General features: G+C 40.9%; 1 protein-coding gene across 7 annotated transcripts in view; it reads left to right on the forward strand.

Moving 5' to 3' along the window:
* Positions 1-4,202: 4,202 nt before the first annotated feature.
* mitfb (melanocyte inducing transcription factor b) overlaps positions 4,203-22,338 on the forward strand; it is a 33,562-nt gene continuing 15,426 nt past the window's right edge. For 2 of the 7 annotated variants that reach the window (XM_017409352.3, XM_037977171.1), the window contains exon 1: positions 4,206-4,411. In XM_017409352.3, the coding sequence (XP_017264841.1) occupies positions 4,290-4,411 (122 nt within the window). In that variant the 5' untranslated portion in view covers positions 4,206-4,289. Of the gene's footprint in view, positions 4,412-12,110; positions 12,499-22,338 lie in introns of all 7 variants that reach the window. The other 5 variants (XM_017409355.3, XM_037977172.1, XM_017409356.3 and 2 more) reach the window with 5 other exon arrangements.

The following is a 22,338-nucleotide window of genomic DNA, read 5'->3' on the forward strand; positions in this document are numbered from 1 at the left end:
CATAAAGGTGTATTTTATCACCCTTTCCTGGCATAATCTCCTACCCTGTCAGGACCGTTAGGACCACAGCCCGGTCCTAATGTGGTGGAACATCATTTCTGGGTTAGGGGTACGATTCAAGGCTACCAGTAATGCTGAAGGTAGGTTTGGATAAGAGTTTATCTGATGAGCTCTTCCTTCCACCCGGCAGCTGCTCAGGGTCGGGTATGGATATTACGGGTGTGCATGCTCGACTCAAGATCAAATTGAATCCTGAGTGGATAGACGGTTTCCTAATTGGACCCTAATCCGACTCCAGAAGAGGAAGCTGCCCTCACCGAGCTCTGTAACCTAAATTCAGCCATCATAAAAAAACCCAGCAAATATGAGCCTAAAATTAGGGCCAGGCCTACTGGGAGGGGAATGAAGGTTTTTAGGATGCAGAGTCATAAAGTACAAGAAAAAGCTGAAAGTAATAGAAGAGCTGGAATTTGGTAAAGGATGCAGTCAGGGTTTCCTGATACATCCGTGAACTATGCACAACATGAAAGTGGGGGCTATGTATTTGAGATTCAATCTAACGTTGAGCTGAGCATTTCGGTTAGGCTACATAAATGAATAAAAGTCACATAGTGTCCTGAAGCAACCTAAAAAAATGTTACTTTTCTATCTTGACTCCAGAGTCGGTGAACTGCTCTGGGCCTAAAGTGACTGAAGGCCAGTCACTGTCGTTCATGTAAAAGCTGACAGAAAATGAGAGGCGAGTGTTTGCTCTCACCTGAGCAGGACCATTTCTCATGCGTTGGTGTCCTACATTTTATGCTGTGCGCTGCTGTTAACAGCTTGTGTTTGCTCTGGAGTTGCTGCTGCTGTTGCTGCTCATAATAGTAATCTGCACATCAGTGCACAAACAGTCATGTGGTAGGGCCCTGCTTTCAGTTGGGTGGTGACCAGTACAATCACAAACATTTGTGTGGCACAGACTACCAGGGTGGTTTCGAACGGTTATCAGGTTGTCGCTCATGTTGTGGCAAGTGGTTGTTTAATCTTCAAATGATGGTGTCAATACGAGAAGATCAGCTGTTTTATATATATATATATATATATTTTTTTTTTTTTTTGACAATTTATACATAATAGATGATAGTGCTGGAAACGTCTAAGCATTATATTTATGTTTATTATATTTATGTTTTAGCTGCAGTGGAAGTGGGATAACAGGTAATTATTGTAATTTGGCCCCAAACTTTACTTTTATTGTGACATTTTTGCAACCCAGTAAGTTGTGCAGAAAGCGTATATATTAGGAATGGTCCAATTAGGATTTGTCCCTGATACCTATCAAAGTCATTTAAAATCATAAAGTAGATAAAGTATTAAAACACATTAAAATGATTCAAAGCAATGTTATCTTGATGCTTGACGCCTCAGCAGCTTTACACTGCAGGAAAGAAAACCTTCGTACATTTTGTTCCTCCATTTGTTGTTTTTTTTATTATTGTTATTTGCAGGGAAAAACAAAGTTGAGGACAAATCTTTACATCTCAGGAAGCCCCGTGTCGATTATGTTGTGTTGGGAGGGTAGGAAGTACTGTGGCTCTAAAAGGGAAGGAAAACCTTATTTCCATTAATGAAACAATGAGGCAATAAACAGAGCTTCTGTCACTTATCCTTTTAAATGACGTCCAGCTGACACAGTGCATGGGTGGAGAGGTGGTAAAAAAAAAGTCCTTCTTTTGAAGCTCAGGGTTAGTGTTGGCATAAGCTTTCTGTCCAGCAGACTCTTGGTGTTTGGCCGATGCTGTCTGACAAACAGTGTTCAACAGCCTGTTACTGAACTGCTCTCCTTTTGCATTTAAAAAATACTTCTGTACCCAAAACATGTTGACATGTTGCATCACAATGGCTGCCATATTGGCATGTCTTGATAGGTACTCGTGTCCAATACTTGCAGCTAGTAATCCCTACAAAACAAACAAACTCATCGCTGTATTTTTCCACAGGCGTGGTTCCACTTCATCCAAGCTCAGATGCTCTACCAGAGGCCTGGGAGCTTGAACGCTCTGCGCAGCACCTTAGCTGTTCCTAGGATTGTCTGGTCTAGTAAACCAAGGTCTCTATTGCTCTTGTGCTGCCATGATTAGTGCCTCTTTGCTGTCCTTCAGCCCAGCCCTCTCTAGCCACTGGTCGAATTTGTTGATATCAGCCAACTATCGAATGTACTATTACAGTTTAAATCAACTGTTGATCTGCCAGAGATACATGCCGTGCAAGGGCTTTTATTTATACACACACACATTTGAGACAAATCATTGTGCAGATGAAATACTTCCCCTCCTAGATGTTAGCATCTTGGTTTGGATTGACTGAAATGGGAGTCAATAATTTTCCATTTCCTGGTGCCAGATATAGCAACTGTTTTTTTGAGATATGTCTATTCCAGCTTGTTTACTTGTGCTTCACTAAAGCAGCATATTCATTCTTGTGTTATTGTTTGTAAAATCAAAGGGATGTTCTTATGGGCTCGTATCAAACTGCGCGTCAAAGACAGATCGGAACTGAAAGAAGAAATATTACCATACTTTGCTCACTTGAGGAATCACAAAAGCCATTGCAGTTCACAAACTTGTTAGGTCCCCCACAGCCAGGGTGTGTGTGTGTGTGTGTGTGTTGGTGTCAGGGGGCTGTATCATCAGTGCCTCTACAACATTAAGAAAAACTGTCTGTCTGTTGTATGTGTCTTCCAGTGAAACCCTGCAGCCCTCGCATCTCATCTCCCCCTCAGACTCACAGTGATTCTCTTTAAACGTTTTTGGGAGGATTTGCTTGCCAGGAGATGTTTATTTCCATTCAGTTTGCATGGGTGCAATCCAAACTTTAAACCAGTTCATCAGGATAAAAATGCAAATACTCAGCGTCCGCTAAATTTTCATTTTGCCCTTGTCGCTCTGTAAGCCAACAGTGCCTTTTGTTTAGCACTATACTGCCTCCCAGTGTTGGGAAAGCGTCCAGCTGGTATGCTTAGGGTTGCAGGGACGGCATGTGAGTCCAAGAATCAAGAAACAAGTCGTTTCAGTTTACAGAGACAGAAACATCAGGGTTGACAGAGTTTACAGGTCTGTTTCTGATTGAATGCGACACCAGGATGATTTCACAAACTAGATTTAAGTGATTTAAGACTGAGTGGGACAAATCTGACCTTGTCTACATGATGTATGTTGATTTGAGTCACTGTAACTTCCTTCAGCAGACTCAGAGTGTCCTCAGTTTGTCTTATGATGTCATATTTAATCCTTTTAATGACTGAACAGGACATCAGCAGCGGCCTGTTTCTCCTTCTGAGTTTTAGGTGCTTTTCCCTATCAGTTTACTCACCTATCCTCTGCTTGACCCTGTATTTATTACACCTGACATTGGATCAATGTCATTCTCTCACTATTGCCCGCCTCTGAAAGGGCAAAAGGCAGGCAATAGACAAAACTGGTAGAAAGGAATCACTGGTCTTCAAGATAGTCACCACAGTTAATCAGCATTAGGCAACACGAAAATGGCTAGAACTCAGCCAATTTTAGAGCTATTGAGCTAAAATTTGATGTGGTAGTCGCTGAGAGTCATTCACAACACATACTTTGAACGTACCATCTCGCAATATGAGATCGCCCATTGTGTTGTGATTTTAGTCTAAAACTCTGACATGAAAGGCACCGGGTGATATGCATTCTTTGAATTTAACATGTAACATGTTTTCTCAACCTGAAGATGATTATCAGTCACCTATTTTTATATAAATCAGATTGCATTCATTCATTTATCTTTACTTACATTTTAAATTATTTTTAATTTACGTTTATTTTCGTATTTTACATAATTGTAGCTCAGTGTGGCAACAATGTAATATAATAACGTATTGCTGAAGCCTTTTTAATGCAAATAAATTAAATAAATATTAATATCTAATTATTATAATACTGAAGCTAAATAGTAATTTTATGCATAGTGTGAGGGAAAATAATTTTTAACACTAACTTTCAGTGCAATCAAGTGGCGTACAATCCTTTTGGATGTGTCAGCCAATCATATCCGTGCTGACGCTGTCAGCCCCCGGTGCATGCCGGGCCTTGTAGTTGTCGCGCGGCCCGCCGCCCGCTCTCTCCGTGTTCTCTCAGGCTGAATGGGACTACAGAGCTCCGGGTCCTGGACAGAGAGGCGGCTGGCGGTGACAGTTGGGTTCAGTCAAGTACCGAGGCGCATACATCGTCCCACTCTTTCTCTCTTTTTGTCAGGGCTTTACGGTTTTTTTTTTTTTTTTTATGTTTACATCTGCAACCATGCAGTCCGAGTCGGGAATAGTTCCGGACTTCGAGGTCGGAGAGGAATTTCAAGACGAGCCGAAAACCTACTACGAGTTGAAGAGTCAGCCCTTGAAAAACAGGTCAGTTTTAAGGTTACTTGCTGCGGACAGTTAGTTCTGTTGCCCCGCGCTGGACCGGAAGGTTTGGTGCTCAGGTGACAATTAGACGGCAGACTTTTCTTAGTGTTTGTCCGAGCAGCGTGTGGTGTGTGTGTGTGTGAGGCTTCTTTCCCCCGGTGATGTTCCTGCAGCTGGACTCGGGTTGCCTCTTCAGTCAGTGTGGTTATCCTGCTGTAGGCACGGAGTTATACAACACTTGGGTGTTGTCTTGTCAACTTCAACTTCAAATATTAGCTCGTGGAGGAGCAGACGGGTCAGAGTTTGGTGAGATGCTGTTCAGCCTCACTTGATACTCCTTAAACAAAAAAGGTGACTGGTGTTTAATAAGCCCCGAGAGGGTTTCCAGGACAGTAGGAGGTGAAACGTGATAAAATGCGTGAAAAAACTGTTATACAAATGTATGTAAGATAACAGTGACCCCTTTAATCTGTCAAACTGTGTTGGGTAAACTGACGTCAAGGAGCTCAGTGATTGTTATGGTGGAGGATTGTTGCTTTTGTAAAGTTTACATCAAGTACTCACTCATTAGAAGTTTGTTTTGTCAGTGGAATTAATCAGCAATCAAAGATAGCTTTAGTACTTTAAACAGTACCTTAGAAAAAAATAAAGTCTGCCATTTTTTAATTCTAGGGTCTTACATATCTGGACATAATAATCATAATAATAAAAATATCCATTACCAGATATTAAAATGATTTAAATCTAATCTTGAGTGTCCAAAAACACACAAGAGATTCCACTACGCCAGCATTTATTAAACAAAAACAAAAAACAAAATGAAAAAACCCTTTGTGTCTCACTGCTTTAAGAGGGGATGTATAGCCCAGGAGCTGCTGATTAGATAATCATCGGTGTTGGCAGTTTACAGGTGTGTGTTAACACGATGCCAAGAGGACTTGCAGAAAACCCAACAGCTCCATCCTAGACTCCACAGGCCTCAGTGAGCAGGTTAAAGGTCAAAGTTCAGGACAGGACGGTTAGATAAAGACTGAAAGCTTGTGGCTTGTTTGGCAGTGCTGTCTCTTTCTAAAAATCAACAACAACATGGCAGCATGAATTAGCTTTGGAAAGTCGTATCTGAATGAACCACAACACTTATGGAACAGCATCTTTTGGCAAGAAGAAACCAAAGTAGATAGGATTACCAATAATGATCATTCTTTTAAAAAGCAATCACAGCATATCGGCACAAACGCCTCACACCAACTGTGCAGCACGGTGGTGGAGGGGTGATGATTTGGGCTTGTTTTGCAGCCACAGGACCTGGACGGTTTGCTGTCATTGAGTAAATCATGACCAGACCTGTCTGACGGTTAAAGCTTGGTCCAAACTGGGTCATGATGCAACAGGACCGTCATCCCGAACACAGCGGCGAATCCACAACAGAACGGCTCAAAAAGGGAAGAACTGAAGCAATGTTGCAAAGAGGAGTGAGCCAAAAGTCCTCCACAATCATGTGAGAGATTGTGGAGGACTTTTCCTACAGAAAAAAAAACCCTACTGAGAGTTCTTGCTGCTACAGGAGGTTCTACGAGCTGCTGAATCATGGGGCTTTCTTAGGTTTTCCACAGCATTTCCACTTTAGTTTCATTTTGTTTTTGTTTCGTAAGCACTGCCATGGTGGAATCTGTTGTGTGCTTTTGTGCACCTGAGGTTAGATTTGAATAGTTTTAGAACCTGGTAAAGATGAGATCCATTGTATTAGGTCCTGTGAAGTAAAACCTAAGAATTGAAAGAGGGGTGAACTTTTCTTTTCCAATGACTGCAGGTGCTGGTCTGTTATGTCAGTTAGTATGTTAGTTGGTAGATTTCCAGTTCTCCAGAATTTGGAGACAGCACTGTATTACCTAAAACAGCAACACTTCACAGTAGGGTTGAGTGGTATTCATTTTTTAATCTCATTAAGCCGTTCTCTGCTACTGCTACAGAATCAACATGCCACCTGTAATGGAGATTATTTTTGTTTTGAAATGGATGAACCGGAATATTTGCCGATCCAAAGGTGTGCTTGGAACACTGCATCCTCCCTCTCGTCCGGCTCTGACCGCTGCTGCGCTACTGGTGAACAGGTCACACGGTGGTCGTAGAGCGAGCAGGTTGCGCCGTCAACCCAGCAGAGTTGCCGTTTAAACATCGGGACGTGGCACGCCTCCTGCAGTGCCCCTCCTGAACGGGAGGAGTCGCTATGGAGAAACAATACGGCTGGGCTGCAGGGCTGGCAGCAGAAGAAGAGTTTACAGGAAACACTTTTGCTATTAAGTTGATGGGGTTTCAGGCAGAGAAGCAAGAACTGAATTGAAACAAAGCCCTTTAATACTAAAATAAACAGCTGACAAGGCTGCAAAAAGACTTCCATTAAAAAAAAAAACCAAAAAACAGGCACAAAAGAGTACCGCTGGGAACCAGGAAGCTGACCGAAGGAAAACAGGCTCTGACAGGCGGGGAGAGGAACCAAAGAGTACATAAATATGGTGGGAGGGCTGATTACTGAGTGAGTGCAGCTGGGTTGATTAACAGATAACTGAGAGTGCAAGCGCTTCAAGAACAAATACTCAGAACGACACAGCAGTGGGCCAAATAACCACCCAATAAACCAACCACCACGACAACACTTCTTGTAAACACAAGTAACTACACAGCTGAAACTTCTTGGTGCGAGGCTGGTATTAAACTCGCAGCAGAGGTTTAAAGGGCAACAGCACTGTTGCTATTTTACAACCCAACCCTCCAACCGTTTAGTTTCGGCACGTTGAGGCCTAACCAAACAGCCTGCACTGTGCTGAGTCAGATCCCACGTATCCCGATGTCACCTTTCACCTCGCGCTGCACAGTAAGCATGGTGTTTTATAGGTCTCGGCTATATTTTATTACACTGTCCGCTCACTGAGTTTAGATATTTACCAATGGCTTCATGTGCCGTCCCGACGAGAGCTCCATGATACTGGTACTGCTCTGAAAAGCCTCCACTAAAAGGTGAGAAGTTTTAATTTGTGACTTGCTGCTGAGGGAACAGAACCAGAACGTTATCTTCTGGCATTTGCTTTATACGACACAAACACTTCTCGAGAAAACCCATTTTTTTTGAAGAAAGGAATGACTGACATCTTTACTCGACTGGCTGATTTGTCTAATTTTAGAACTTTGGTAGCTGGGATCCATTCGGACTCGAGTTACAAAACACAGACTAAACACACCCTGCTGTTTCTGAGTTATGATGCAATAACGCGACTCTTCTCCAGGCGATTTTAACGAAACCCTGAGGTTTCATGGAACAGAAAATTGGTACTAACGCATGCATAATGTTCCCGATGTCACGTTTTTTTTTTGTGTCTTGTGCCAGCACTTCCCTTTATTTCACAAGCGTGGCCTCATTGTTTGAGCGAGACCCACAGAGAACAGTGCGCGACAGTCTTCAGACTGAGATCTTTCACGCTGGTTTTCCTTCTCTGGTTCTTCATGATTTGTTGCGGATTTGCAGTTTTCTTCCCCACGTTTTATGTCAACCAAGACACCAAATAGAAAGAAAGAAAACTCATTTTGGACAGCGATGACCTATAACCCCGTTCTGCGCTTTTTGAAAAAAAAAAAAAAATCTTTGGTTTCTTCATTATGGAAAATGTCATTAGCGTGTTCCACATCGGAGCCGTGCCGGATTCCCAGTCTAACCGAAAGGTCGGCTCCGGATTGTTCCGCTGGTCAAAATATCCGCCCGGACATGCGAAGTTGCGTGAGCTGCGCTTTCAATCGAAGGTGTCCCACTTCCTCTTCCCATCGCATGCTCGTGACCCAGCACATTATTAGTCACGATGATTCGTGTTTTGGAGCCGCCGTTGCACACGATGGAAATAACGTGCCTCACCGTTTGTCCCCCGATAGCTGCGTCAGCTCTTTCCAAATTAGAAATCTCGGCTATGACAAAACGCTGCGTCAGCTTTTACGGATCTGTTTGTTTTCCTGCCGTCTCCGGATCAATCTGACTGCAGACAATGTGTAAGATGGCTCGGCTCTAAATATAGACGTGAGATAGGCAGGGGATTCATCTTCATGCAGTGTAAATAAGCGGTATAATTTTAGCATTGGAAGTGTTACCTCTGAAGTGTTGAGTTAAAGGGGGGGGGGGGTTTGCATTTCTTATCAAACTGAAAACTTTCTAACTTCAACACATTTCTGATATAAATTCACAGATGTTAGGGTGTCTTGGGATTGGAAGACGCCAGGTTGGAGAAAGCAAAAACCAATTAGACGGACAGTCGGGGAGCTCATTCCAAGCTAAGACTCGTGCCAGAAATTGCAGGTTAGGAAGGTCGGGAGATATTTTTTTACTTGACTTTCATCAGATCAGCCAGTTTTTTCACAACTTACTCATCGATTGTCAGTGCCATCGGATGGCTTCTGCCACCATTACATGGTCATACACAGTCACTGGATCATAACAAAATAAAGTCCCAGTACTCCTTAAAGGGATGCATATCGCCCTCCTCCTTTCTTGGGAGAGTTTTAAAAGAAGCGCATTATTAGTTATGGAGTTATGGTCGTTTCGGTGAAACCTGGTAAATATCTTTACGTGCGATCTGACGTGATATTTGAGATCTGTTAGCACTCAGAGTTCGTGCTGTGAACAACTCTCCGTTACTGCAGCATCAGGTTTCAGCTCATAGTCTGTGACGCTGATTGAGTTACAGCCACTTTTGTGTTTGCTAAGGTCGGTTGATTTGGGTCGACTGCAACATCCGGTTTATTTAAAATTGTTAAGTGGTTCGTGTGATATTTTGCTGACACAACACACACACAGGCACCTTTTTTTTGCCCACCTGATCCTAAAATGAGCCACAAACCAGGCCAACGTTGACCTTTTTGTGCAAGTTGGTCTTGTAATCCAATAATTTATTTGAAACACTTTATCGGCCTTCGGTGATGCCACGCTGTTGTTACTGTGCATCCCGGGGTTCTCACTTTGCCTTTACTCCACTTTTTTCTGTCACATTTCCGGAGATTCAGGCTGTTATTTCTTGCGTAATCCTCCTGACAGACTAACAGATATCTGCTAATGCTTTGTTGAAAACAATCCCACACAGGCGCGTAGAGAAACAAAGCTTCCCTACATGTTGGACGAATGCTTCTCATTCATTTCTCTGCGAATCTTTGACCGACTGCTCTTCATTTTAGCAAACAACCAGGAAGTCTCGAATTTCTTGGGTGCAGTCTAGGTCATGGTTGCAATCTTCATATTTTGCCAAAAACAACAAACAAGCGTGTTTATTATTATTTATTTAAATGGTTGTTGAATTTTCACAACTACTGATTAAGTACATTTTTTAGTATCTGTGCTGTTTAACGTTAGCTGAGTTTTGCATGGATTTGGACGCATATTTTGCTTATCGACTGAGTCCTTATAGCCGTTACCTTTTTATTTTGTTTTATAAACACTACCTTAGGTTTATGTGTTTGTTTCACCTTCATCGCAGCCATTTGTTTACTCAAGAGGAGTTTAGTACGGATTAGGATTAGCGCCACGATGGAAAAAAAAATATCCTGGAATTGTGACTTTTTTTCTAAGAATTTAAAGTCAGAATTCTGGGAAAAAATATCCAGGCTCACACCCACAGAGTGCGACGTCGTCTATCACTGACGGCTCATGTGCTTCATAAAGGCCTCTTTTAGGATCTGCGCAACAGTTTCCCTAAAATAGTGTTATTGCCTCTAAAATAAGCATCGTGTTTACAGTGTACGCCTTTGTAACGTCTCACAGTAACATGCAATGTAAACCAAATAAATTTTGGGTTGAAGTCAGGAAATATATGATTAAAACGATTCAAGTTGTGACTTGATTTGATTTGATCCTGGCTTTTAAACCTTTTGTTATTTTGAAATTGAACTTTTCAATTCAACTGGTTCTGTTTGAGATGATTAATGGATTTTAACGCAACTCTTAGAAAGTAGTAATCACAAATAATTTGCTATCAGAAATTGAGAGACACATTCCTTTATTACTATTAAAAAAAAGAGTAGTTTTTAATTGCGACTCGCTTGGGGTCAGATCCAAATGAAGCAGATTGCTCTCAGGGTTGAGGCTCTGTCCGGTTCACGTCACCATTTCTGTTTCTAAACCGAGTAAGCTTTTAAGTGTTTAAGATGGTTTGCCAAAAAACAGAGCAGAGAGTCAGAAGTGGGAGGTTAGGAGAGGTTTGGAGCAGCTGGTTCCTGTGAGGAACACTGGAACCGAGACGCCGAAGAGGCCGAAGACTTTTATCCAGCATCCGAGAAACACCAAGAGGCTAAATGAGACAGACAGCTGAGTGACCGGAGTGACATCCTGCCTGACCGATGTGTCCCGCAGACAGGGTCTCTCCCACGTCTGCTTGTTCTTTAGCACGTTTTGCTTTCATATTCGCAATAACACCGACTGGTGATCTCTGTCTGCCTCTGATGGTGACCCGTCAGAACTGCACCTACAGAAGATTACTTCGTCACAAAGCCACGCCAATTCAGGAACTTGTTGTTGTGGCTTTTTAAAACTCTGTTTAAAGGTGCTTATGCTGTGCTGGTCAGTGAGAAAACGTAGCACGATGAAGCCTTCGAGCTGGAACTAAAGAGGATTTCTGCAGACTACGTCTTCACCTAATTGTTTTAAGTTTTTTTTTTCCATATAAAATTATCAGTTTTCACATGATCTGCAAACCTTTACAATCAAGCAGCTGAACCCGTAAATATTTCTCCTTTTTTATTGTTTGCTAACAGAAAAAAGCAGAAGTGATTGGCCATTTCAGCTCTATGTTAGTGTTATATCCATACTAAGGGGATTATATATATATATATATATATATATATATATATATATTCTATCCAGCTGAGCAGCTCAAAGAAAAATTTGAAGCCCTGTAGTTTTTGGGGTTTGGAGCCAGTTTGATCATTTCCTTTTGCACTAAAATTAAGGACTGATCAGTGTTTACTATGGTCCTTTAACAGAAAAATGGGTTGCATGTCTGTTATTGCCATTTCCACTGAAAATTAACGATAAATAATAGATAATAAGCTTTCTATAAGTATTTCATCATTATTTAAATAGACTTGAATGCACTCCTTCAGTCTGCTTTAGGAAGGTGTACACATTGTTCTCCTCCTGACTGTCCTCGGCTGTCCTGTCCTCTGAACAATAAAGTGCAAACGGAGGACAGGAGAAGGACAGTCGGCCATTCAGCTGAAGACAAGTGAGCAGAATTAAGAAGGGCACCGAACCAATTTACAAGACCGAGACTCAGCAAGCTGAAGTTCCACCAATCACCAATCCTGGCTTCCTGCAAGAACCAGAAAATGAGCACGATTATCTTTCAGGAAATCTTCCCAACTTATAGTGTATTGTTGTGCCGTTGTGTTGACTTAACTCTGACAGTCTGTCTACCAGCGGTTATAAGTTTCTAAAGATCCTCATCTGTACTAGGATTTGAAAGCCCTAATCAGCTGACGTCTACATAAATGTATACATCTTTCTGACATAAGACATTTAGCACAAACATCCCATTGAGGGAACAATAAGCAGGACTTTTTACAGCTAAAAGAAAACTTAAAGGTAAATAGTGGAATATGACTGAATAAATACATCAACAAAGAAATTAACAAGTGGTTTCTTTTTTTTTTACTTTTGACATTTGGAACATGCCAGAGTCTAACGGGACAGCGGCGACTACTGAGCTGCAGGGTCGTGCGCTCAGCACGTGTCGACGCATGTCTCGAAGTGAAACAGGATCCGCGGGGCTTAATGCGGCGCGCTGATGGACGCCGTGTTTTCCAGCGGGCCCTCGCTCTGTCCTTTCCCCCTCCGCTGTGCCGTCGCCCACCCGAACGGGGCCGGTCCTCTCTGCCTCTGGGAGGCGATTGGAGATTCCAGGCCGGGCCTCGGAGCCTCCCCCATCTGACACACTTCTCGGCGTCGTGGCCACCGGCATGACTTTCACTGCTCTCCAAGGGCGGGTGGTGCACCTTCAGGGAAAACAAACAAACATGGAGGCTGCCGGAGTGCAAGTGTACAGACCCTGCTCATTTGACTGCCTGTGAGTATGGAACCGCAGCATCTCGGGTGTTGTTGCGACGCAGTAAGCTACGGCTTTGAAAGGCGCTCGTGTGTGTGCAACACTTTGCGTACAAGTGAAGGACAGAGTGAGGGAAGTGGGTTCATTTTAATGTATGCTGTGTTAAAGTTTAGAATCACAGTTTACCACTGCTTAGTGAGATGTTACTCTCACATGTTTGACACTAAAGTAATGATAGAAGTCATGGAAGACTTCTATCATTACCAGAACCAGAAGAGCAGTGTGTCTCATTACAGATTATTTTTTGTAGCAGTGTGATGTTTTGATTACTGTATTTCCTGCTCTACTTCCAGGATGTAAAGCTACTTAATGTCCCTCTTTGGTTGCTGTATGGTAGTCATTAACCCCCCCCTCATCAAAGACCCGGCTCTGACTCTTTGACTGATGTTGATATGATGGAGTAGAAAAGTGAACATGCTCGCAGGAATCATGAGTTGTGGTGGGTGGGGCGTCCTAAGACTGTACTGCCATTGTCTCCCCCCTCTCCTCCTACTTCACGAGATACACACAAACATGGGAGGAGGTGTGTGCAAACACAAGAATGAAAAGGGTGTTTTTTTTGTTTTAAAAGACAAAAAAGCTTTTTGTGTATTTTGGTGGTGTGTCTGGCAAGAAGCCACGAAACACTAAAAGGGAGGCTGAGCTTTGCTCTGTGATGTGGTTTCAGGTCATTCATACGCTCTAACACACAGGAATAAACTTTGGAGTCCTTATTGTGTAAAATAAATTATGACAAACATAACAAAAAATAAATAATCACAAAATCACTAAACAATAGTCTTCCTCATGGGGGTTGTGTAACATTTATTTTAACTGCTTGTTAGTCATAGAAATTTTGTTTTTTTAAAAAGTGTAAATATTGTTTTAGTTGAGGAAGTGAAACGTATTGTTCTCTCAAACCTAACTGCATTTGTTTCAGTTTTTTATTATTATTTATGCGTGCACTTTTACTGGGTGAACTACAAAATAACAACACAAAGCATTTTTTTAACCAGTCCGAGGTGTGATCTTTATTACTTTATTACACAGCAGATTCCATCACAACAGCAGAACTCACAGAACCTGCTTACAGAGATGCACTGATTCTGGTTCTGTGGACTGATAGCGATTTCCTGATTCTTGTACTTCTCTGACCTGCCGACACCAGATTTGGACAATTTCTTTCTAAGAACTATAATTGACGAAGTACAAAATACAATTTTTTTTTTTTAAATTTCTGAATAAATTAAAAGTTGCTCATCTGTTGCATCATTCAGAGCAATCCTGCTGCAATATAGACACTGGGTTTCAGTTTGTGGAAGGGCAGCTTTAACGTCTCCAATATTGTAAATATGTTAAACTGCAACACAATATTAGTGACTTTTTGTCTGCAGGGAAATTAGAATGTTACCTGTAAAGTAGGTGTTGCCATTAAAGTTTAAAATCAGGTTAAATTGAAAATGTGACTTTTTTTGTCATAATAAAATGTTTTCAGTAAAAACTGGTTTCTCCAATACAGAACCAGGCTACTGAGCTTTGATTGTCAGGTCATTGGCGCATTTTACTGTCGCTACACCCCATCATCCTTGGGCTGTGAACGATCATTACTTAAACATATTAAGACTGCAGAACTTTGTTAGCATTATTAGCATGATTAGCATCTTTTAACTGTAACTGCAGCTTCTGTGTCAGTAAAAAGAGCCGATCTCAGCTCAAAGTTTTTCTAAAGACAATTGTTCTTTGAAAAACAAGCGGGAATTCATCCATTCATACGTGGCTTCAACTTCCAAGTTCCAGTCCTGTGTCTGGTTATATTATGTCTGTGCGCACACCAGCTTAATTTAGTGCTTTCATTGACTGGAAAATTATTGGATTCTTCAGTGTTGACCGCCAAAACAAGCTGAAGTTTGTCCAGTACCGACCTCAATTCGATTCCATGGTACGTCTCTACTTCCTTCCGTCCTTTACAATAAAAGCCTCAAACAAACACACACATATTGTTGGCTTCAAAATTACTCTCAAAAAATCTGGAGCTTATAAAACAACTTGCTTTATCACAATTGTTCTTCAATAACACTCATACTAAATCCTTAATATGCAGGAATTTGAGAAGTTATTTCCATGATGTGTGCAGCTCTAGATGCACGTTACGGTGTATGAGCTAAAAGAATTCCCTTATTATGAAATCCTCTTCTGGAGTATAACGTCACAAAAACATACAGCGATTGTAGGCCTTTGTGCCAATGGTGATACAATTTTTAATTCACATTTTAATCTTAAAGTAGCAACTTTATTTTTGCCAGTTTGGCTATTCTTGAAATAGTACTTTGACTTTAATCTTGACATTTCAACTTTAATCAAAGAAGTTGGATGCCAACAAAAGAAATGTTCCTACTCAGTTATTTCCTCTTCTTCTGAGAGTTCCTAAGACGCTGTTGTAAAATAATACTTTAGTTAGGATGTTTACAGTCAAGATTTAAAGGTGAACTGACAGCAGATCTCAAAATATTGACATTTTACGAATGTTATTTAGGCAAACACATCCACACACCATTCCAGGGACTCGTATTTCTGACCTAAAAAATAAACTGTTTTTAGCTTTTAAGTCAATAATTTCCATAGTGGGTGATTTGTGGGGTGGACTGAGTTGCCGTCCTGGGTTCATGACGTGTGCTGTGCCCTGGGCGGCCCCTAAAAGAGTACTGGAGAACGAAGAACGTTGCTACTGTCCGGTTGTTTACCAGTGGAAATGGGAGAAGAAGCCTTTTTTGAATACGAAGAAATGCTGGAAGACTTCGCGGGAGTAATGGATATACAACCATACCTGAACCGATGGCTGGATCTCCAGAATCAGATGAAAACTATTCTGATTCTGATTCTGATGATCACCAGGACCATCATGGCCGACAAAACAACGTGCATAACGACCAAGTTGGGAACGACATCGGCACACAACACTACAAATCAACATAAAGACGGCAGGAGAGAGCTAACGTTGCTAACTCGAAGCAAACCTGATGTTAACTGGATGCTAACTCGTAAACAACATGACTGTGCATCAGAGTAATGTTTATGAACTCTCACACCAGAGTAAACTAATCAGCAGCAGGTTTGTTGAATTACACATGGATTGTTTATATTTTTTCCTCAATAACAAACTGTTCTGAATCACAAACTGATCTCAGGCAGCACAGAAGGCACCGCATGACAGCGTGTTTTCACGTCACATTTGAAGTAAAACTTCCTGTTTCTTGTCTCCTTCTCTGTGGCGATGTCGTCTCCATTTGCCTTTCTTTCAAAATTAAAAATAGTTAGGACTGCTGCTTGAAAAAGGTCTTGTTTTTTTTTTTTGGTGTGACGCCAGTCCACCGCATTAACGAGGGTCAGAGCGGTGTGTCTCTTTGAAGTGGTCTGAACCAGAGTTCTGATAGTAATTCCCACATTAGAGCTCATGGATCCAAATCTGAGGATGGTTTTTACCTTTCGGGAAGCCAAAAAAATGAAACTCTTGTAGTATTTTCTGGCCAGTTTGAACAATTAATTCCAATGAACTGAACTATATTGTACGGGTATTCATCCACTCACTGATGAATGGCTGAATGCTGTGAACCTCAGACGACATCACACAGCANATAAATCCTGTTTTCTTGGGAAAACTGAGCGCTGAAGGTCATCTGTTCCATCGTTAACTGAACCGTCAGAACAAGCCGAGAAGAAGCTGAAATCAGCAAAGTGGTTTCATCAATGTTCGGTAATTCATAAAAAAATTGTAAATTTTATTTTGTTTTTTAAATTTTACAGTAAGTATATTTTATGCTTTTCTTTCAGCTGATGTTGGCTTCAAAACACTTTTCAGTTCAACTTAAGTCATGTCCTAATTTCTGTAAAAGAGGTGTCACCAATGCATATTGTACGTTGCTCATATAAAACAAAAAAGTACCTATTTTTTAACTCTAAATGTACCCATTCAGTGCTTCTCAGTCTGGATATTCTTTAATTATTTTCCTAAGAATCTGTATGAAAACAGAATGATGTTCACAGATGATTACTACAGTATTATTACTATTTACTTTCAAAGCTGATTAGCTAATGTAACTAAAACAGATATTGCTGTAACTAACTGCCTTCAAAGCTACCTGCTGTCCTAAACCCTGAATATAAAGAGTATGTGAACTATAATCACATCTGAGTTTTTATCTGTCTCTGCTGGTTCTGGATCTCTCGAGGTGGAGACAAACGTGCCCAGTTAGCTTGTGGAGGTGCTGTTACACCTTCTGCTTCTTCTTGTGCTCGAGGTGACAAAGTCTGTGTTCCCACTCAGATTTTTTATTTTTTTTTCCAGAGAGCTGTCAGGATGTTTTCTCCACCGCTGAGTCTGAAACTCAGACTTTAAATTTGAATTAAGAGTTCTGCATGGTGCAAAAAAAAAGAAAACTGCTAAAGAAAGTCTGGCTTGAAAAAGTTAGACCCTTACACGCAATTTAGTCCATTCAAGAGTTTTAAGGCGGATCTGAAACCTCATGACCTTGTGACCTCATGATGCAGTGGAGTAAATGTTTAAGACAAGCATGGGTGGACTTCTACCATAACACTGTAATGTAATCTATGGGGTGGCTTACTGTAATACCTTAGCCAACTAAAGTTGCATTAATTTTACGAAGCGCAAATCTGAACCACATCACTGCAGGGGATTGGCTTTCTTTACCCCCAAATGTGTCATTGTGCACCTGTGCAGTGAAGTGATGTCCACCCAGCTTTCCTGTGTTTGCCTGAGTTGATAACATACCCTGACAGACTGAACTTCCAGCATCTTCTATCCCATCAGCAGTCTGTAAACGCCTGACTTTGGCGCTGTTGGAATCCTTTCATTGCCATCTCACTGAACCACGTGTTTTACAAGTGAAAGAAGCTGGTTTCTATGCCACCTTCCAGTCATTCTGGGACATTGTCGGCTGATGTTACTGCTCGTTAAGTCTAACTGTTATTCTTGTGTTATCTGAACGGTTTGTGACTTGTGCTGAGCTCTCTGGACTTGCTCTTATGATGTTTTCTATTTATGATAGACTGATAGTGATATGTTTACCCCCCTCCTGCCCCCCTGAAGAGTGTTCTTGACTTAGTTGGATGTTGTGAAGGTTTTTTTTTTTTTCCTCAGACTGTGCCAAGTTGTTGCTAAGGTTATTGCTATGATAAGTTTGTTTTGCCTGCAGCCAAATGATAGCCTGTCTCACTCACACCGACAGCCCTTTCAGTTGTTTACTGTGGACTCACAGCTCCTAAAAGGAAATGGCAAACTCAGAATTTACTCCACACTTTTACCTGCTTCATTCATAGAAATAAAACCTTTGAGTCTGTTGAGTCTGTTACCTTTTGAACACCTGAATTGCTAATTTTACAAATGCTATTATTCCTGATTCCTTCTTTAAAAAAACTAAATGTGAATATCTTTAAATTGAGTTTGAACTTTAAGACCGCATTTCCTATGATAAATAAATTTAAAAAAAAAATACTTGTACCATTAGCAAAGGCTGGTTTCAAGATATACCATGATTTTAAAAAGTCATGGTGTCAAAACCAATATATATAAATATATATATATATATATATATATATATATATATATATATATATATATATATATATATATATATATATACCCGAGATCAAAGTGGGGAACACCCCCAAAGGTAGTGGAGAATGACCGAGCTAAGATCCTGTGGGACTTCCAGATCCAGACAGACAAAATGGTAATGGCGAACCAACCGGACATTGTGGTGGTGGATAAACAACAGAGGAAAGCAGTTGTGGTGGATGTAGCAATACCGAGTGATTGCAACATCAGGAAAAAGGAGCACGAGAAACTGGAGAAATACCAGGGCCTCAGAGAGGAACTGGAAAAGGCCTGGAAGGTAAAGACCACAGTGGTGCCTGTGATCATCGGGGCCCTCGGGGCAGTCACCCCCAAACTGGAGCAGTGGCTACAACAGATCCCAGGAACAACATCAGACATCTCAGTCCAGAAATGTGCAGTTCTAGGCACAGCCAAGATACTGCGCAGAACCCTCAAGCTCCCAGGCCTCTGGTAGAGGACCCGAGCTCAGAGGATGAAACAAAGACCACCCGCGGAGGGTGAGAAGGGAATTTTATATATATTTTTTTTTTTTTTTTTCATCAGAAGTTTTCTGAAGTTAATTGTCTCTAAATAAAATGCAGAAGACTGTGCTTTTTTTATATTTTTTAGCTTTTGCAAGCACCTCCCCCTCCTGTTTCTGCAGCCTGTCAGCCAGTTGTTGTCATCCCACTGAACTTTTTCACCCCAAAAAAACTAAAAACTAAAATATAAAGTTAGTTATTTCCAGGAGTGGAAAACACAAACAGAAATGGGCTGTCTACTAGTGGAGCAACACCCATCAGTCTTTTTTATTTTAATTTTTTTAATTTCAAGATAATGATATAATGTTTGCAACAAGCTGCGAGAATCAGCTTATCTCTGGGAAAGGGGTTCAAAGGTTTCAGAGGTTGTAGGAAAAAGTAGGGGGCTAACCTTAGTGGAAAGACTGGGAAGGTTTTCAGAAAATCAATTCATTTAGCCAAGTTAAGGAACTATCTCCCAAAGCAGTAAACCTAAAAGAAGTAATCTTGTCAAATACATTAGAAAAAATAAAAACATTGACTGGAAATTTGAAACGGATTGTCTCGGCATTCCTTTTGGTTGGTGGAATGCTGTTTGGAAAATGACGCAGTGCCATGTCCCCAACATCAACCAATCAGAAGCCTCGGCAGACAAATGAAAACTCTTGTCCAATCAGTGACGGTGGTACAACAATGGTGTTTGCTTGCTTGCGCAAAAATGGCCGCACTCAAGACAAAAATGATCCAAAACAAACTCTGGGAGGAACAAAATCACCGTTTATTGTGAATAAAATTACATTTTGCCTCATTATGCAGATCGGGGATAACACGGAGGCTCTTCTAGGCAAACATTTACAAATTACTTTTGGTCAATTAACAAAAAGTAGCCAGCAAAAATGTGGCTGAATGAAGGTTTTAGACAAAGATTTTTGCCAGCTGCTGTCTACTTTTGAACCCCCTGACGTCTCTAACTTAGATTTAAGAGACTGATGATGTTTTTAGCTCTTACTTTACTGATAGCTGGTAACATCAGGCTGTAAAGCTGGTTTATAAAATGTAAAACAACATAGAAGAAGAAATATTCTGCACATAAGGCGTTTACTTTCGAACTTGAACCAACTATAGCTGGTGTTCATTTTATATTCTTGTTTTTAACAAATTCATAGTGTCTTCTAAAATGTCCTCTCTGGTGTTTTAGCTGACAATAATTTAAAATTTGTTCTCAGTCTGTTTGAGTAAATTAGGATTGTATTCTTGATCACAAAATATGGACCTTCATCCCTGCATGTGTTGGGAGCCGTTTCTCAGAGTCAGATCAGTGATGAAGTCAGGCAGCTGCTGATAATTCCTCTATTTTTAGATCATCAGCACAGCAGCTAGCTGTAGTACTTCCTGCAGTATTATCATTACATTTCTAGTGGAAGAACATGCATAGTGATATTCTTCATGTTTAAAAGGACTACAGTCATTAGGTAACTGCAGCACACTTTAAAATTAGGAATTAGAACCCCAGTTTTAAAAAAAGTTGGGATGTTTTTGGTTACATTGTAAAAAAAACAGAATGCAGTCATTTAATATTGTTGTAAACCCTTTTCTTTTAATTCACAATAAAACGTAGTAAATATATCAAATGTTTAAACCAAAATATTGTACTTATTTTTTTTTTTAGAAAACTAACAATACTGGAACATCCAATATCCAACCTTGAGTCCAAATTTGCAGCATTTTTTACTTGCTGTGTTTCAAGGGTTTTTATGTTATTTTTATTTGGTACTTGCAGCGTTTTTTTCTGTGCATTCGTTTTTTTTTTTGTGTTCGTGTGTTTTTTGGAGTTTGCGTCATTCGCGCGTTTTTGCGGCACGTTTGCACGTGTCGGCCACCGTAGCAAGAACAGTAATGTGTCGCACTTCAAACAGCGAAGCAGATTGAACACAAAACACCACAAAGGCTTCGTCTGTGGCAGGGGAAAATGGAGAGTTTTAACCTCAGATCCAGCGACTTTTGTTTGCAATTTCCCGGATGAAAGGAAACACAGTCCCCCAAAGCCACACAGACACAGGAATTATGGACCCTGCTTCCATTAAGTACAAAGGAAGTTTCAGAGAGCGAGAAAAAAAAGAAATAGCTGTCAGATTGAGAGACTTAAACTGCTGCAGGGATTTGAGAACGAGCTGAAATTCAGTCTTTGTTTTGCCATTTAAGACTTTTTATTGTTTGGAATTGAATATAATGAAGTTAAATATGATCCTGTCAGACAGCAGGTGGAGGGTTCAGTCTGTGTGGCATCAGACCGTGAGACTATACGCAGCGTTGGACAGAGACTTATGGTATGTGGAGGGCTCACCGACCACAGAATACGCCGCAGACCTAGGCCGGGTTTGACCGCACGGGCTAATTAGTGCGATTACTGCACAGCTGGATTGGTCAGACGTTTTTTTTTTTGCTGGGTTTTATCAAAAGGATCACTCGCTCGGCGTTGGCTTCATCCCGACAACTTCTGCTTCAGCAGAGCCGCTCTATTTTAGGACTGTAAGACTGTCTGGGTCGAAGCCATCTAAATTTAAGAGAGTGGGAAAACTGAAGCAGTGCTTTGGGATGTGTTCCTCTTTCTGCCGTGTTTAAATCAGCAGATGTCGAACGTTTTACGACATAACCCAAAAGTGCGTCGTTTTCCTTTTGGAAGTTGTGTTTTAAAGTAGAAAATCTACAAAGAGATCTTGATGGGTGCCAATGCAACGACTGCTGAAACCCCCAAAAAACATAATTTCTTCTATAAGGTCCAACAGTAGTTTGAGATTTTTCTAAAGTGACAAAACGGCGATGTTTTGAAGTGGAAAGAGAACCAAGATTATAGGAAATGTTGAAGCTGCTATCAGCGGCTCATTATTGTCACCATGGTAACCACACACCCGTGTTTGTCATGCCCTGACAGCACCCTTAATAAAATAGGCAGACAGAAGCAATATACTATAAAGTGAGCAAACACTGTCTGTGTGAAAACTTCTGAAGTGTGAATAGCAGAAACATCTGTTCATCACAGATAATTTTATCTGCTTTTATTTGTTTTTTTTTTGTAGGAAATATGACAAGTTCAAAGTTTGGTTCACTTCCAGTTTTGAAAAGAAAACACTGAGCTCAGATACAATGGAAGTTGGTCAGAGTTTTGATGCAGAATTTAGGTGAAAACTGTAAGTCATGTAGCAGTGAAAGACACCGTGGGCGAAATAAAACAAAAATGCATGAATGGTGTAAGAAGTGCAAAGTCTGTGGGAATAAGAAGAGCTTGTTTGCAAAAAAAAGGAGAAAGTTCAGACAGCTCAAAAGTTGGTGTGTGGCATCATCCCTCTGTGTTGAACATTCTGATTAAAAACTTCAAAAAACATTAAACTTGAACTATAATTGGTGTAAAATCCATAAAAGATATCAAAGTGCCAGTTCAGACTTTCTTTTGAGCTGTCGAGTTCTGAAAATGGCTGCTTCTTTTAGCTTGTTTGTTTCAGAATCCTATTGATGTGTACCTGAAGAGGTTTGCAGTTTCTTTACAGATTTTGTCCAGTCATACAGCGTACCTCTGCCAAAAGTCACAGCGCTGTATTCCCCGTTGAGCCGCATGTTTGTGGGGTAATTTTTGCCTGAGGTTTTCCAAAGGTACCAGACGGGGACTTGCAAATCATATATGACGGAGACAGG

Source organism: Kryptolebias marmoratus, linkage group LG8, assembly GCF_001649575.2.
Source record: "Kryptolebias marmoratus isolate JLee-2015 linkage group LG8, ASM164957v2, whole genome shotgun sequence".
Taxonomy (NCBI): domain Eukaryota; kingdom Metazoa; phylum Chordata; class Actinopteri; order Cyprinodontiformes; family Rivulidae; genus Kryptolebias; species Kryptolebias marmoratus.